Raw genomic sequence first — 17,823 nt, 5'->3', positions numbered from 1 at the left:
TGTCATGTAGTCAAGCATTTGTTCTTGCTGCTATATGTGGTAGGCAGCAGGCATTCAAGAGATACATGTGTGTTGAAAAGATTTATCCTGCATTTCTCTCTTGAGCTTGTCCAAGTGTTTGGTTTTCTTCCTGCTGCAGATGCTGGGGAAAAATAAAGGGGTGGGGGTGGGTAGGAGAGATACTTTATTTTACTTACTTGCTTTCTGATGAAAGTAAAGGAAAGTATTTCCTTTCCTTTTCTAATGGTTTAAAGCAAGAATGGAAAAACTTTATTTCATCCCAGCTGCCTATTCAAAGAATATTTACTTTGTCATGCATTCTTTTCTGTCTACTCATTGACCCCTCCAAAGCCCAATTTGCAATGAATTTTAAAGATTATTAAGTTTCTGTAAATTTAGCGTGAATCAGATAATCCAAATGAGATTTCCACTTTCCCCAATCCTAAGTAGGAGCAGACACATCATCTTTACGTAACTCATTTAGAAATAGCCAGATGGCCAGCCAGCACATATACATTAGCCTAATCAGAATACTCATAGCTCCTGCCTGTCTTCCTTCTACACATGCTGCTTTGTACCTGTTAGAATTCTCAATGAGTGCAGGAGGAATGGTTAAAGCTGTTGGGATGTGGGAGGTTTAGAGACAAAAAACACAAGTCAAAAAAAAATAATATATATATATATATGTAATTAGTCCTCCAGTTCACTGGCCAGACCACTTCCCTTGCGATACCTGTGATCATTTTTCAATTATTAGTATTTTTTCATCCTAACCAGTTTAAGGGTTCTTCCCCCTGAAGTTCCCCATAGATTTTAACTTTTCCTTTGGAACACACCCATGAACTTGCAAAAACACCTGCCAAATTTGAAATCTTAGCCCACCAGAACACGACCAGAGAGAATTAAGAACATGGCCAAAGAGAAATTTTTCCTGCTCCGGCAGGGGGAGTGGACTAGATGATCTTTCAAGGTTCCTTCCAATCCCTAACATTCTGTGATTCTGTGAAATTATTCAGCCAGCATATGAGTGTATTTGTGACTTGTCCCCGTATGGAGTGAATGGGGGATCCCCCTACATTCACTGAATCCAGCAATCCATCATTTCAGGATGTGATTCCACAGCATCCCTTTCAGTGATTCCATTTACACTTCCGCTTGTTTTTTCCCCTTACTTATGAGATGTTAATGTCTTGGAAGTTAGATGTTGGCTGTACTAGCATCCCTGGAGACACTGCAAATGTCAATATAGAATTATGTGGCTTCTAAGAGATCCTACTGAAGCTTGTGTACTCTTTACATTATTGATGTTATCACAACAAAGTCCATAAATAAATTATTGTCTACTGGTTTATCTCCATTATATCCCTTCAGAGTTGCTTCAAAATATGTCTTGATTTCTATTTTGGAGTTAAGAAGCTATGACAAAGAGGTCAAAAGAAGGTACAGAAACATCCAAGCCACCAGTCCTTCTAACGTAAATGTATGCTTGCACAAAATAAAGGTATTTATATTAGTGAAGTGTAGAATTACGTATTTTGCATGTTGAAACACGTTCCCAGGATGTTTTCTTATTGTAGGAATGCTAGAAAAGCCAAACAGAGAGGATTAGTATGGGTTTGAGTTTCCTTGAAATGGATCAGGTTTTATTGGCCTATGATAAATCTCCGTCAAATTACAAGAAGGGTTGGTCCAAGTTAAAGGTCACTGAAGCTACAAGGAGTAACTCTGTTTGACTCCCTATGTACAGGGGAAGGCCCTTTGAGGATGTTGCCATCAGTGGTGCTTTAAAAGGATGTATCTTTGTGTTACATTCTGTTACTGCATCACTTCTACAGGCAGTGTCATGGGAGCGGGCATCTCCATTAATGCTCTCTTCTGTTCAGTGTGTAATAACTGCCTGGCTATCGGATTTTACAGGTGGGAAAGATGCTGACAGATATTACAGTTCAATCTCTTTAACCCAAAAGAAGAAGGAAGAAAGGACTATATCACAGAGCAAACTGCTGCAGTGAAGAAATTCCACGCTCAATGTTTGTAGAAGACCTGGCCAATGCGAGCCGCATGGCCTCTTCCCACCCATCATTTAAATCACTTAAAATGAATGATCTTAAAGCATGGGGCACCTCATGTGCACACAGTAGCCCCCTGAGTTCCACCCTCATTCATGTCCCACACCTCTGCACAGTGCCCAATGGATCAGAGAACAGACGCTGCTGGCTCACAAGGTCCCAGGGGAGGACAGAGGCCACAGCCCTGGGCTTACACATGGCTTTGCCGCACGGAGTGCAGGAGGGGAAGGATCCAGCTGTGTGAATGCACTGCTCAGAGAGCGATACTTGGCAAGCTGGGCTGTACTAACGCTTAGACAAAGGGTAGTGACCCGGAAGTGCTTCTCTCACAGCTAAATGTCCGGCAGCGAGGCAATGAAAACTGGATTCATAATATTCTCCTGAAAAACGCGTTATAAGCCTGGTTTATTGTAGTGATATGCAGGAGCCAGACAAAACAGGGAATCCTGACTGCACTCAGCACTGTATGAACACTGATTAATAGCAATCTTCTGCCCTGATGAGGCTGTACTCTGTACAGAGAGGGCAGGTACAGCATGGGAAATGTCAGATCAAACACCAATACAATGCTTTGCTCTTCAGCACCCTGGGAAGAGCTGTGTTTCTCAACTTCCCCGTGGCTGTCCTTCCACAGAACAATTTTAAAAGGGATGGAGAAGTGCTGCTGCTAGTCATGCCTCTGTGCAGCTGCAGGAAATTATACCGAGTCTCTGAGGAATTTGGAGTTTGGCAGGCTAGCGTCCCCAGCTGGGTTTCCATGTCAAGCGTTCATGGAGAAGACGTGCCAGATTTCACAGGGGTGGAAGTGGCTGGCTCTGTACATGCATATGCAGGAGAGAGGACGATGTAGTACATTCAGAGCTGTCTGAGAGTGAGGGTGTCTGTACATGCATGTCTCAGTGCCAACATGAGAGGTACTGCTTAGGCATCTGTGGGAGAAGGTGTATGTTTGTGCTCTGTGCTGTGCGTCTCACTGGTGAGACACTAAGCTATGGCAGGTGAAGCAGGCTTCAGAGGACAAGGCATTAATGTAGGAAGAGAGAAGGAGTACAGAGAGAAAGACAGAGCGATGACAGCTATCAGGGATACAGAGGAAAAGACGGGATGACTAGAAAGACAGAGGTTGTAGCAGACATAGAAGGAGGAAAAAGAGAGTAAGAACAAGTAACGGGAACAAAAAGAGCAGGAGAAGAGGGGGGAAACTTACCATGCTCCTCTCTCTCCCCTATTTCTCACATCACCTCTTGCTCCCCTGGTGATTTCTCCATGATGAAAAAGGGCATGAAGATGGGTAGGTAGAGAAGGGAGGAGAAGAAATTGAATGGAGAAAAGAAAAGGCCTAAAAGAAAGAGTAGGAAAAAAAAAAGTAAAATCAAAAAAAAAGAAGAAAAAATGTTGGGAGAATAGGAGCAAGTTAAGAGTGGTAGGCTTGATGTAAATTGGAGTGTTTCCATCATGGGCAGGTGCTAGGTGAAGGGCAGAGTGAGGAAAATAAATTGGGTGCAAGGGGGCAGGAAGGGTCTAGAGGACAGGGGACTGACATGAGGGAGTGACAGAAGGAAGGATAGCAGGATGAGGGGAATACTGAAAGGACTAAGGGGTGTGGAAATTGAGAGCATTTGCCTACTGAATTGGGGGAGAGGAGGCATGGGTGGGGAGATGCAGTTCAGAAACAAAGAACAGGAGTAATTAAGCTGTACAAAATACCTCTTGGATGATGTCAGGAGAAGAGAGAAGGTGGAGAGCAATGATTTGTTGATGAAACTCTGCCTTAGTGATAGCAGCTGGGATATCCATGCAGCAGAAACCAGGAAAGATCACTGGTCCCAACAACCACTGGAAACTATAGTCCTTTGTCACTCAGAGCCTTCAATGCTGCTTCAGACTCTAGTCTTTAGAGATTGTCCTTCATACACATGCTTAGTTATAGTGTCCACCAGAAATCTCCTGTCTGGGAGATTTACAAAGTTCCCTCTCTACCTTAACTTCAGCTAATGCACAAGCTGCCCATGCTTGACTACAGAGCTGCCTGTAAGAGGGTATGATTTGACCGGTACTTTCAGCATCTCATTACAGCTTCCTTCCCCTAGCATCACTTTCATTAGCAGTATGTGTCCCAGGTCCAGTGCAGTGCTGCGTGTAAGTACCTGGATGGGAGTGAACTGTGAGCTGATTTTTACCAGGATCAATATTGCTTCCTTAACAAATATCTTCTTGTAAAAGCAGTAAGTAACAGAGCAGGGATAAGGTGCAGTGCTGCTGAGATGCCTGCTGTCTTCATCACAGCTATTTCAGAGCAGCAATTACAAGCAAACGTAGGAGTTGCCCAGAACAAGAAAACACTGAGGGGTGGCTCATCCCCCAGCAGTGCATCCTAGACCAGCGCTGGAGAGGGAAATACGTGTCCCTAGGTGCAAACTCACTTGCATCATGGCATTTGGCAAGCAGTCAGCAGGGCTGGGAGGTGAATTCCCAAACTCAGCAGACGGTCAGTGCATGGCTGACCCACCCTGGAAAAATGTGTTTGTCACAGCCAAAGTGCAGATGAGCCCATTGCATTTTCAAAGTCTACAAAGAATTCAGATATGGATGTCCAGCAGTGAATTACTTGGTACCAGAGGGAAAAAATCCGTCATTCAAACCCTGGACTGACTCAAAAAGCCAATGTCTGTCACTGAAGTTGCCGATAGCACCAGGGGTTGAGCCTTCAGCCAAAATTACAGGGCACAGAGGCAAACCTCCAAGTGGGTCTTGATTTTTTTTTGCAGCCAACATCATGCAATTGTTACAACATCAGTCTCCAAGGGCTAAGTGCATCCACGTACTAGAAACCTATGTAGTGGTCAGGTTTTGTGCATCCTTTCAAGCTGCACTCCCTCTTTCACCTGAGCCATCTCACCTGAAGAAAAGAGGACAGAGATTTTGCTCTCAGTCAGTGTGTTCTTGGAGAGTAAATGCACATGCAAAGGGACTAATTCAACCTCTTCTTCCACACAAGGAGGGCAAAGGACGAGTGAAACCCATCAGCTTGTGCTTGCTGTTTGAGCCTGGCATGTTGACAGCCTCCTTGGCCAGTTCCTGTTGGATTGAGTGGGGTACCTTCCCTCGCAGCAATGATTCACTGACTTTTCTCTCTGCACCCAGCTGGCTTCTCTGCCCCTGAGGCCATACCTCAGCAGGTCCCTTTGGCCTCTCCATCTGAATGCCTCATCAATGGCCTGTCACAGCGCAGTCTGAATTCCTTCTTCCTCTTCAGCCTTCCCAAAAGGCAGGATCCTCTCCAGCAGTGCACAGCCAGCAGGGCAGGCATGGTGCTCCCATCTGCTTTCTGGATGATTGGTGTTGCCTCCTAAGCCTGCTTCCCCAGCCCTGTCCCCCCATACCAGCACAGCTCTCTTCCTCAAGCGTGGCAGCAAGCATCGCCTTGCCAGCTGGTCTGCCACTGCTGGCCTTGTCTCTGGAGGGACAACACACTCATTGTCCTCCCCTCTGAAGGGCTTTCAGTTTAACCTAGACACGTTTGCACGTGTGCTTACTTCTGACACCCAATTCCCTGGCTTGCCAGTTTCTTGGAACAACAGCAAGTTTTGGAAACACCAAAATATTTGAATTTGGGGTCAGTTTGTTTTCACAGTGAATGTGAAACTATGTTACTGTACATCAGCCTTCTACAAGCACTGGACTTAGCTGGAGTGCACGTGCCATGACGCAGTACAGCCACTAGCAGGTGTTGATGGGCAGCATAAATTCAGGAGGAAGTATGAGATTCCTTGGATAATGGGAATGGCAAGGTTATGGACCTACACTGTTGATATCATTCTAACAAACTTTGCAACTTGGGAGAACCAGACACAAAATACTTTTCACGGTTTTCACATTTTATTTTCTCAGAGAGTGTTGGAAAGATGGAAATTTTCAGGAAAAAATCTTTATGCTGAAACACATACTTACATCTTTAAACCACTTTTAAGAATAATTCACATCTACCTTCAGCTTGAAAATGCTTCATAGCCGTGCCTTGTTGCCTCTCCTTTACTTCAGACCACGTTTAGTTTGCTGCTGGTTTTGAGAGGGCAGGATGGCTCACAGCCACCAAAACACTGCTATGGTGTGATTTTTTTGTTCCCTTGGCTCCCTGCCGAGGAGTGGCTCAGCTCAGGGTTCCCTCGGTCAGCAGCAGGATCCACACCGACTCCAGTAAGCTCTGGGGTACGGGATGATAGCAGCCCTCCAAGGCTGCCTTTTCATCTCTCAGAATTTGCCAGGGGCAACTTTGTCCACTTCAAATATCATCTCTTTTCAGACAGCTCATTCCTAAGTCCTTTTCATCCATGCAGACCTCTTCTTTTCTAACCATGTTTTAACAACTTGAATAACAAGTAAGGACATTTATCATCCTGAGCTTCAGCACTGCCTCTGTGTTCTGCAGTGTGATGGGCATCCTTTTTGCTTTTATGGCTTTCCTTTCCTCTCCCCTCCACACTTCAACAATGTAACTGCCTGGAAATCAGCAGCATTTCTGCTTTGATCAAAGCATTCATCCAGCCACTCGGACGTGTTCATGCTGTATTGAGCTCACATAAAGAAGAATCCCTGTACCAGCTGCTTTCTGTGAGGCTGGATGGCACCAGGAAAACTGTGGTGCCCATCACCCCTCCGCAGATAAGCAGGACACTCAGTTTCTCAGGCTTTTTGCCTACAGATACTCGCCAGGCATTCCTGCTGCTGCAACATACATACTGAGAGTCTGAGGAGTGAAAAAGCATTAATCTTTACAGGATCAGGATCTGCACTTTTTTTTTTTTTTTTAAACTTCTATTAATAAGAGTAACTTATTAACTCTGCCCCAGTGACCCTGGCCTGTCTGATATACCTGTGGCAGCACCTGGTGTTTTTCCTTAATTCGGCTGTTTTGCCTCCACACTAGCAAGATGCTGGCACAGGAATCACTGCACACACACATCCCAAAACCATAGGAAAATAGGTGTTGTGAGCTGGCCTGTCTGTCAGGAAAGAACTTAGCCCACTTAGTTGTTCCTGTCAGAAGGCAATAATAAATCTGGTTTTCTTAGATTTATTCACCCAGAATACTTTCAAGTCATTCTCTCACATGATGCTCTTCCGATTTCAAGGCTCAGATGTTTTCTGATAGAGGTGTTCATCCACTTCTCCTGCTGCAGAATTGGTCCTCAGCCAATAAAGTGAAATTGTTTCATCTCTGTGTATTCCAGCGGACTCATTCAGGTGAGCACCAAGCAACAGTCCAAGCAGCTGCTTTTGGATGAGGGTTTTTTAACCAGCACATGGAGGGACAGATGGATCCCCCACACGCACACTCCACAGACACGGCTGCCCTGTGTCTTCCCTTCCCTCCCTCTCCTGCACTCTTACACATTCCCCCAGAGGCAAGGGTGCGGGTGACTGGAGATGTGAAAGTCACCTGATAGGATGCTCTGACTCCCTTCTCTGCACAGCAAAAGCTCTCCTCGCCTGCTGATAGTGGAAGCAACTCTGCAAGGCTTTGCTCTGCTTACCAGACTGCAGAGTCTGCTGCAAATGCAAAACTGAAATCCATCTTTGCACCAGGTGCTTACTGTCCAAGGGGCTCCTGTGTCTTCTCGCCATCTGTTTCTGGGTTTCCCCAGACTTGTTTTCTCAAAAGGAAGGTCTGCTCTGCTTCCAGCAATGCATCCTGAGAGGTGGCTGTCTTGGTGTTACCCTGCTTTTGGTGTGTGGGCATTCATGCTCACATCCTTGATTAAAGGTAGGCTGTCTTTGATACTAGTCTCTAAAATATTTTCTAGTCTCTGTCTCTGTTTCTGTTTCCCTGGAATTAATTCAATTTAAAGCTTCTGCCAGCTATTCCTGTCTTGAAACCTGTAACATTTTAACAGTATTTTAACAGAACTAAAGCAATCTTAGTTTTCATGTGTAAAACTCTTCATTTTAGTCTAATAACTGATGGAGAAACTGTTTCTAGCAAAGAATAAAAATGAGTTCTTGTATTTTTGCTTGATGCTTAAATTTTGTCATTGCTTATATAAGGTAAGTTAAATGTTTGCATATTCTGTACGCACACACTCAAAAGCAAGAACTCAATATATTTCATTCACTGTTGTTTGTGATCTGTTGCTGAGTGTACTGGGGTGATTTCTATGCACAGGTCTCACTGGGTTTCAGCAGGATTTCTGCTTTTAAGTCACTACACCTTTTTTGAAAGTCTCGCCTCTGCTGATGACCAAGACCTTTGTGAATTACAGTGTTTGCACCAGCAGGGCACAAGGCATTGTCTTAAAGCAACATCAAAAGGACGAGGATCTGTTACCAAATTATAAAAATGGAAGGCCTAAATACTTGTTTGTTTCTGGTGCTTTATTTTAAAGCTCGTATCTGCTAAGAAGCCAGTAGGAAAATTTCAAAGGAAACATGATTTTAGACTCAGTGGCTTTAGTTGTGATACTATGTTAGAAAACTCATTTTCCCACAGTAGGGTACTTCTCATCACATTGCACTGCATAGTGATGAGGTCTGAAAAGAAAAGTAAAATTTCCTTTTTGAAAGACACAATACACAATATACAAACAACCAAATTCTGCAGATGTTCATATACCTTCTCTAGAAGTTGCAAAAAGGATGGAGCAAAACATCAAGTTGTGGAAGTTTTACTAGAATTTTCTTTTATAAACGAAAGTCATCAACAACCAGCATTTCAGCTTTTAAATGTGATAATTCCCTGAACCTGAGCATGCTTTGTATTACCTTAGAGGCAGAAATGCCCTCTTCCAAAACGAGGGAAAGAGTGGCCTGAGCATGAAAACAGTGCTCCATGTTTAGTCTAAGCATCTTCCTGTAGGACATCAGTGCAGTTACAGGCCCTTGTGTCCTATTTTGGATTTAAGGTGCTAAGTTACAGTTGTGTATTGAAACAGCAAAATCACTGAAGAGAAGTAGTTTTCTGAGCTGGTGTCACAAGAACCCACACGATTTAATCTTTCCATTTACAATTAAAGTCTTTTGTCTTGAGCATTACGAAAATAGCTATGTCAGATTTGGGGTGTATGTAAAAGAATTCATACACCTCCTTCCTGCTAAGCCATCCAGCCTGTCCTGTACTGATTGAGATTACAGTTTTAATCTGCTTGTTCCCAAAGAACAGTTCTGTATTACAAAATCTCTGCTTTTTCTTCTCACAGAACTAAACAGCTGGACTTCCTTCAGAGCAGAAGGAAGCTTCTGTGTCTTGATACACAGTGGCAGGCACGGGATCCAGAAATAAAGCATGGAGTAGCATGTTATTTAACATCTTTTCCTCATCCTTACCTCTAAAACACCTATTCTTTATCATTGTGAACCCAGATACCGCAGCCTGCGAATCAGAGGAACGCCTATTTCATAAACTCTTCACCCACTACAACCAGTTCATCAGGCCAGTGGAAAATGTGTCTGATCCTGTCACAGTGCATTTCGAAGTGGCCATTACCCAGCTTACAAACGTGGTAAGTCTGACTACAGCAGGCTGCTGAGATTTGGGCACGGATGCCAAACACACAAAGTGCTAAACAGCAGACATCATCGTAGTAGTTGCACCTCCAGCTCTGTTAGCTGATGTTATCGTCTGTGCATATGTGTACATGATGAGACATTTGCCATTCTGTCAGACGAGTCACTTCAGTTCCTCAGATAAGCTGTTCAAACTGTACAGATAGACTCGTTCTCTTTGCCACGTCAAATCCCTCTGCTCGTGGCAGCACCCCCTGGCATCTAGAGCAGCAGTACCAATGTTCAGGACCACTCTGCGCAGAGCCAGCCCACTCCAGAGACACCTGGTTGTGTCTGTGCTGTGTAACAAGCAGCCCAGTTCTCCTGTGAGAACTGTCCTGAGAGTTAAAATCTTATTTTTTGCATGCTTTTTTTTTTCAGTTTGGTTGGTTCAAAACAACATAAGGGATGTACAACCTACTGGTTTGGAGCATGGAGCTGGGTGTAAGCATTGTGTGTTCTGGGGTGCACCGTACAGCAAGCAAGTCCTGGCCTTGTTTCACCCATGCTCCCCTCTGTGGGGTAAATCATCCAAGAGCAGAGGCTGCGTTTGAATTCTGAGGGTTCTTGAGTCCATAATGACGTGACAAGACAAGCAGTGAGAAGCAGCCAGGGTAACAGAGCTAAGGTATCTGAGAGTATAAATGAAGGCATTGAAAGTCCTTGCACTGGAGGCAGCTCTCACCCGTGGAAATTCCTTGGTGCAATTATTTTGTTTCAGTGCTACAGGTCACTTGACAGGTTTCAGAAAAATAAATAAATGGAAGATCATAAGTAAACCATTTTTTTTTTTCAAGTGTCATCATTTTTTTTGGTCCTTAATCTTCTGTATTCAGGGCTGAAAATGCTCAGCATTTTCTTCACCCTTTGGTTTGTAAATGTCTTACAAGTTTTAATCCTGCATGTTTAAATATTAAGAACTACTCAAATACTTTCATTGCAAATGCCACCCTGCATTCATATATTTATGTAATCTGAGTTTTTCGAACTACCTTTAGGCTGAGGACTTCTTTGAACTGGATCCTTTTTTTTTTCTTTTTTTTTCTTTTTTTATGCCTTTTGCAGCTCTTTCATGATTCATTGCTGATTGGCGATAGCAGTAGGTGACTGTAAGCACAAGTTTTCAGTGCAAAAATGGCTTAATTTAGTGCAGGTTTGGTTCATCTGCTCATTTCCATGCAAACTGCACTATAAATGTCATTTTCCTTGAATTTTGACCAGTACTGTGCCATGTAAACACAGCATTTTGAAAACTGAATCCAACAAAACACATAGACCCTTTCTCCCCTGACACTGACAGGATTAATTTAAAGGTTTTTTTCTTCCACGTATTCAGGCCCCTGGCACACTCTTTGTTTGCCACACATACATGTGGCAAAATTTTTCAGTAAAGCCTTAAAAAATTTTCAGTCGAGCTGCAGATGTCTGTGTACAATATGTAATCTCCCTGAAAACAGCCTAGCTCTGCCTAGTTATCTTCCACAAATCCCCTAGAAGTAGCCTAAGATCCTCCCGATAGCCACAGGCCACAGACAGAAAAAAGCTGGTATCAGTTAATATGGAATTCTTGTTTCCATTTTTATCAGAATTAGTTGTGGCCATCTTGGCATACTGTAAATGATTAATGAGTGAAGATGTGCATGCCTGTATTTCTTTCTAGGATGAAGTCAATCAGATTATGGAAACCAATTTGTGGCTTAGACACGTAAGTGATTGCATTTTATTTCTTATGCACTTTGCATTAATGTGATGAAATGTGTGTTATCTTGTCAGTTAGATCTACAGAATGAGCACTTGTTTTGTAATAAGTATTTATAGGCAAAAATAGGGAGAAGTTACATTAATTAATGTCACATTTGAAAAAGTTATTTCTTTATTCGTATTCCCAAGAAGTTGCATCTCCCAGCTTTCATGTCTGCTGTGTTCCTCCAACTTCATTATTATTGGTTCATCTGGGAAATTTAGCTGGATTTTAGCTGGATTTAATAACTTTAAGGAGTTATTAAACATGAATCTCTGCCATCCTAGGTCATCTCCATATTCAAGACTCCAACCAAAACATTTTTTTAGCAAAAGTTACATGCCTCCATTTCTCCCATTGGTTTCAGTACTCATATATATTATATGTTATTGTCGCCCTGTACTCAGCTATTGTCCCCCTGTACTCTGCTCTGGTGAGGCCGCACCTCGAGTACTGTGTTCAGTTTTGGGCCCCTCGCTACAGGAAGGACATGGACGTGCTCGAGCGAGTGCAGAGAAGGGCGACGAAGCTGGTGAGGGGTCTGGAGAACAAGTCTTACGAGGAGCGGCTGAGGGAGCTGGGGTTGTTCAGCCTGGAGAAGAGGAGGCTCGGGGGAGACCTTATCGCTCTCTACAGTTACCTTAAAGGAGGCTGTAGTGAGGTGGGGGTTGGTCTATTCTCCCACGTGCCTGGTGACAGGACGAGGGGGAATGGGCTAAAGTTGTGCCAGGGGAGGTTTAGGTTGGATATTAGGAAGAACTTCTTTACTGAAAGGGTTGTTAGGCATTGGAATGGGCTGCCCAGGGAAGTGGTTGAGTCGCCATCCCTGGAGGTCTTTAAAAGACGTTTAGATGTAGTCCTTAGTGATATGGTTTAGTGGAGGTCTTGTTAGTGTTAGGACAGAGGTTGGACTAGGTGATCTTGGAGGTCTCTTCCAACCTAGATGATTCTGTGATTCTGTGATATAAACAAAGATCCTTAAAGAAACTAAATTGCTGAGAGAAACAAGCCATCTTCCACCAAAAGCAGCTTCCGTCAACCCCTGGTTGTGGTCCACACGAAGCTTTCTGGAAAAGCTCCTGTAATTACAATCAAGACCTTCAGTGCAGACTGCAAGAACATGGAGCATGGCCCAGTGATATGGAGCCAGACAGCAATGAAGGCGAGCTGTTGGGCATCCCTATGGTAATTCACTGACCCTCTAGAGCCAGTAACGTCCACTGTCCACAACTACCTGTCAGTGTGCATATGCACATCCCTTCTCACCCAGATGCTGGTCCCCTTTGATGCTAGTCTCCTTTAGCCTTTGGGGTCCACTCTAGTAAGAGCATCAGCAAGGCCTGAGTTTCCTGTTCGCTCTGGGGAGGTAACAACATTGCTACATGTGGATGTGGCAAGAGAGAGGAGAGATCTCAGATTGCCAGCAGCTGGTAGCTATTGATTTCCCAACTCCTCACAGAGAAGGAGATAGCAGACAACACTCACTTATGTCCAGTGTTTCTCCAGTTCATGGTCTTGCTGTCTTTTCAGATCATTGTCCTCTTCTATACATGCTTCTCTTTCAGTCCTTATCATACCCTGTCATTTATGAGGAAGATCTGTGTGGCAGATGCTTGCTGATAACAGAAGGTTTTAAAATCCTTTTCCTTTCTTCTTTTAGATTTGGAATGACTACAAATTGCGATGGGATCCCAAAGAATACGATGGAATTGAATTTGTTCGGGTACCGGCAGATAAAATTTGGAAACCAGACATTGTCTTGTACAATAAGTATGATGAACAATTTTCCATTTTACCCTTTCACTGAAAAGTAGCATCTTGCAGCATCCGTGAAGGACATTGTTTTTCTTTCATGGTTATTTTCTTTTCTTTTCTTTTCTTCATTTGTCTTTCTAGTGCTGTGGGGGATTTTCAAGTTGAAGGCAAGACCAAGGCCCTCCTTCGCTATGATGGAATGATCACCTGGACCCCACCAGCTATTTTTAAAAGCTCCTGTCCTATGGATATTACCTTTTTCCCATTTGATCATCAGAACTGTTCATTGAAATTTGGCTCGTGGACCTATGACAAAGCCAAAATTGATCTTCTGATCATCGGCTCCAAAGTAGATATGAATGACTTCTGGGAAAATAGTGAGTGGGAAATAGTTGATGCTTCTGGCTACAAACATGACATCAAATACAACTGCTGTGAAGAGATCTACACAGACATAACATATTCTTTTTATATTCGAAGGCTGCCAATGTTTTACACCATAAACCTGATCATTCCCTGTCTCTTCATCTCTTTCCTTACTGTTCTAGTTTTTTACCTGCCATCTGACTGTGGTGAGAAGGTGACTCTTTGCATCTCTGTGCTGCTTTCTTTGACTGTATTTTTACTGGTGATCACAGAAACAATCCCATCCACCTCTTTAGTAATACCCCTTGTAGGTGAATATTTGCTCTTCACTATGATATTTGTGACTCTGTCAATTGTCATCACTGTGTTTGTCCTGAATATACATTACAGAACTCCGACCACACACACAATGCCCAAATGGGTAAAAACCGTCTTTCTTAGCTTGCTCCCCAAAGTTTTGTTGATGCAGCGGCCTCTGGAACAGCAGAAAAAGAGCATCTCCAGAAAGATCAAGAAAGGATCAGCCAATACCTCGGGCAAATCAAAGCACAGCAAACACAAAGATACCAAACTACGCAAGGAGCAGCAGTGCTGTCACTGTGATAAAGTGGATGAACTCACTACCACCAAAAGAAGACGACTGAGCCATCAGTCATTGAAGTGGATGGCAGAGCACACCGAGTACTCCCCAGAAGTGAAGGACGTCATTAGCAGCGTTCAGTTCATCGCAGAGAACATGAGGTCTCAAAATGAAACCAAAGAGGTAAGGGAGGTAGTCACCGAGCCAGGCACGAGGCCACACTTGCAGCATCCCACAATAAAACAGCAAGCAAGGGCAGAAAATTGTGATGTAGGAGGGCAGATTGAGGGTCCCAGAGTTGTTATGTCTAGAGAAGAAAATTTTGGGGCCCGTGACTTGGGCAAAGTTTTCTACAGAAAGGGGAGGAGCCAAATAATCCACTGGGGATGGAACAAAAAAAAATTATTTCAACTGTTCCTCCTCTGTCCCTAGTGGATAATTCAAGCAGCAAGACAGTTTTAGTTTAGACGTGAGGACAACTTTCTGTATAAGAAGAGCCACTGCTGTAGGGGTCATGAGGAATGAGTTTTGATCCCCAATGGTTCAGGCAGAGTTGATCCTGCCATGGGGCAGGAGACAGACCAGATGAGGTTTTTCAAAGTGTCTTCTAGCCCTACTTCTGTAATTCCTCAGAAGCAACTCTTCTCCCGGTGCTCGTGAACTGCGCAGCCCTGGTAAGCAGTGACACCTCAACACCAAGGGTGCTGTTGGACAAGCAGGGTGCTTTTCCATGTTAGCAAGGGAACAAATATGTTTGGGAACTGCTTTTTGAAGAGCAAGGCTTGTCTAGCTGCACAGAGTTTTGTTTTCTTTTGTTTTTCTGGAAAATACCTGTTCACAGCTAGTGGTAAATTTAGTAGAGATATGGCTTTCAGAATGCTGTTGCCAAAACTTAGTTTCAGTCTGGTGTTCTTTCTCTCTTTCTTTCTCTCTTTCTCTCTTTCTTTCTCTCTTTCTTTCTTTCTGTGATTTGACTAATTGTGGCTTCAGTAATATGGTATTTCCAGCCATGGCATGGCAATCATATTTTGAAATAAAAGTTGGGTTTGGGGGGAAGACAGCTGAATAAAAACAGGCATCAGATGAATAAAGCCAGACCCAAAAAAAAAAAAAAAAAAAAAAGAGAGATGGAGAGGGGATTTAAAAAAAAATTGATTTGGCATTTGAACTAATGCATTAGCTTGTGTGAGGCTATAAATCTTTCATCCTGTTTGGGATTACTGTCATAGAAAATGATGCACATTGGGATCTTAAGAATCCAGGGCCTATTCCTCAGGTGTAAACACACAACTAAAAGCAGCTCCAAGATAGACTGTCATGCATACATACACCAAGGTCTCACAAGGAATAAAAATTCCCCGACACTTCAAGATGTTTTTTAGAAGAGTTTTGAACCTAATGAAACATTTACCTTTGATCTGTCATTAAATTTTTACATGTGGTTTTGAAGCTTTTAGATGCAACGTGAAGGAATAATCCATTTCAAAATGAAATACTGCTGTTATTTCTGTCCTATAGAACAACACTGACATTTTGTGAGAAAATTATTGAGATGTATTCTTTCTATCAAAGTACTTGTTTGAAATCAGCACAAATTCATGCAATTTCAATACAACCCACAAAAATAACTTTTTCCCCCTTGAAAAATGTCCAGAAGAGGTTTCATCTGAGAACAAAGTACATAACTTTGAATAATGTGCTACAGTTAAGGCCTGGTGACTGAATTCATGGGATAAGCCCAAAGCAAAAGACAGGAGTCTGTCAGCACAGAGGAAGACAGTGACTGAACTGAGCTTTCCTTATTACCTACGCCCCAAATATTTTGTGAGACCCCAACATTTCAGACCTGTTTTCACTGCCACAGCAGCATAAAATATATCCATGCACTGTATCCAGCTGTTTTCTTTGATGCATTCCAAATAATAGGAGACTTTGTGTGAAGATGTCCAAATAACATGCCACTTTGATTGTACAGTTCACGATAATTCTTTCATTGCCAGTTACGCTGATTTGCATTTTGCAAACCTCTTCTGCCACATGCAATTGTATTCTTAGTCTGGTGTGTGCGTCAGCAGCTCTGTAGCTTACCTTTCAAAGCATACTAAGGATCAGAAGCAGGATTATTCATATGGGACAAATCCTCTTTTTGTTAAAAAAGAGGGGTGGGGGACGGTTGTTGTCAGGTAAGCACCGAGGAAGTGATTCTGCAGGCTGCTTCTGCTTCATCCAGAAACACAAAGCCATATGGGTGCTATTGTGCACGTGTCCTGTATAAACAAAAACCCTTTTCAAATTGTGACAACCTTTACAGCACCAAGAGTTTCTGCCGTGTTTTCTTTCACAAAAAGTTAAGCAGCAGCCTTTGGGAGGAAAACACCAAGAAATTTGGAAAACGAATGGAAGACCTCTCAACAGAGAACTCTTAACCACTCACTAGTTTTTCATGAGTGAAAGTTCTTCTTATGAAGAGGTCCTCACACACAGGTACATTTCAAAGGGCAGCAACTTCACCAAGTGTGTCTCTAGGGTATGTCTCTCGGAGAGATACAAAATTCACTCTGGCTTGCGTAGCAGATGACACTCCGCTGTGCTCAGTCAGGGCGCTTGCTTTGCTGAAGTCCACATGTCCAGTTGTCCAGTCTGACAATTTAGTTGAGCCTAACTGGAGCGAGAGTGGGGCAAATCAGGCCAGAACAGTAAATTGCCTCTTGTGTGGGCCACCAGGCCACAAAGGATCCTTTGGCAGGATCCAGCAATGTGCAGCTGTGGTGATTCAGCCTGCTGTGAAATCACCTCACTGCACCCACCAAGTGACTGGGTCCTATTTGTTATTGTCAGTCACAGCCACAGCTTGCCAACAGACCTGAAGACTTAGAAATAATCAGTAGGCTAGGATGGTGTTTGATGTTCTCAGCCAAAACTGATAAATACAGATAGCAAATCAACCCCTCTAAAGACACTGCAACAACTATAAACACCACAATGTTCTTGCCTGTATGTATGTCCTTCCCCATGTACAAAAGCACAAGTGGCATTTCGACCAAATAATGTCAACTCAAAATTGTGTGTTATATTACATGAAGTTTATCTTTTTCCCTTTTTTTTTTTCCTATTGCAGGTGGAAGATGATTGGAAATACGTAGCAATGGTGATAGACAGAGTATTTCTGTGGGTATTTATAATCCTCTGTGTGTTTGGGACTGCCGGGCTCTTTATCCAGCCACTAATAGCAGATACATAACTTTATCCAGTGCTTGTGATCCACTTTTGATCTTATTTCATTTTCAGTTTGGAACTGTCCCAAAATTTCCCTCCACTTACATCACTCTTTTGCTCAGCCCCTTCTCAGCACCCAGCCCCAATGGGGAGGAGAGAAGCAAAGAGTCCTTTGTGCAAGCAACAACCCAGAGCAGAATGAGAAAAGGGCTGGAAATAGGAGATGACCATGTGGTCTTGCTAAGGCAGAAAGGGTGGGATTTTTGGAGTGCCTGCCTGTCTTTTTCTCATTGAGATCAGCAATAGCAATTGCACTGAGGACCACAGAAGCAGGCTGAAGTTACTGAGTTTCTCCCTTGGCCTCAGTGCATGGGGCCATCAGGACAGTTCAGGCACTTCTGAGTGCATTACCCAAACAGGACTCTACCTGGCTTTGCTGTTCTCTCCCGACCACAACTCTTCCTCAGCACTGACTTATTTTATGTTTCCTCTGTATTTCTTCCCTTGTACAATGCCTAATCTCCAGCATGGCACTTAGACGAGATACCACAGCCATA

The 17,823-nt window shown here is 43.3% G+C and overlaps 1 protein-coding gene across 1 annotated transcript; it reads left to right on the top strand.

The window, feature by feature from the left end:
* Window positions 1–7,754: 7,754 nt before the first annotated feature.
* On the top strand, window positions 7,755–17,291 carry CHRNA6 (cholinergic receptor nicotinic alpha 6 subunit). The gene is made up of 6 exons (XM_035564223.1): window positions 7,755–7,833; window positions 9,426–9,565; window positions 11,269–11,313; window positions 13,010–13,119; window positions 13,246–14,233; window positions 17,169–17,291. The coding sequence occupies exons 1-6, from the start codon at window positions 7,755–7,757 to the stop codon at window positions 17,289–17,291; spliced, it is 1,485 nt and encodes a 494-aa protein (XP_035420116.1).
* Window positions 17,292–17,823: the final 532 nt, after the last annotated feature.

This window comes from Cygnus atratus, chromosome Z (assembly GCF_013377495.2).
Source record: "Cygnus atratus isolate AKBS03 ecotype Queensland, Australia chromosome Z, CAtr_DNAZoo_HiC_assembly, whole genome shotgun sequence".
Classification (NCBI taxonomy): Eukaryota; Metazoa; Chordata; class Aves; order Anseriformes; family Anatidae; genus Cygnus; species Cygnus atratus.
The sequence above is the reverse complement of the archived record's forward strand: the minus strand, read 5'-3'. Positions and strand labels throughout refer to the sequence as shown.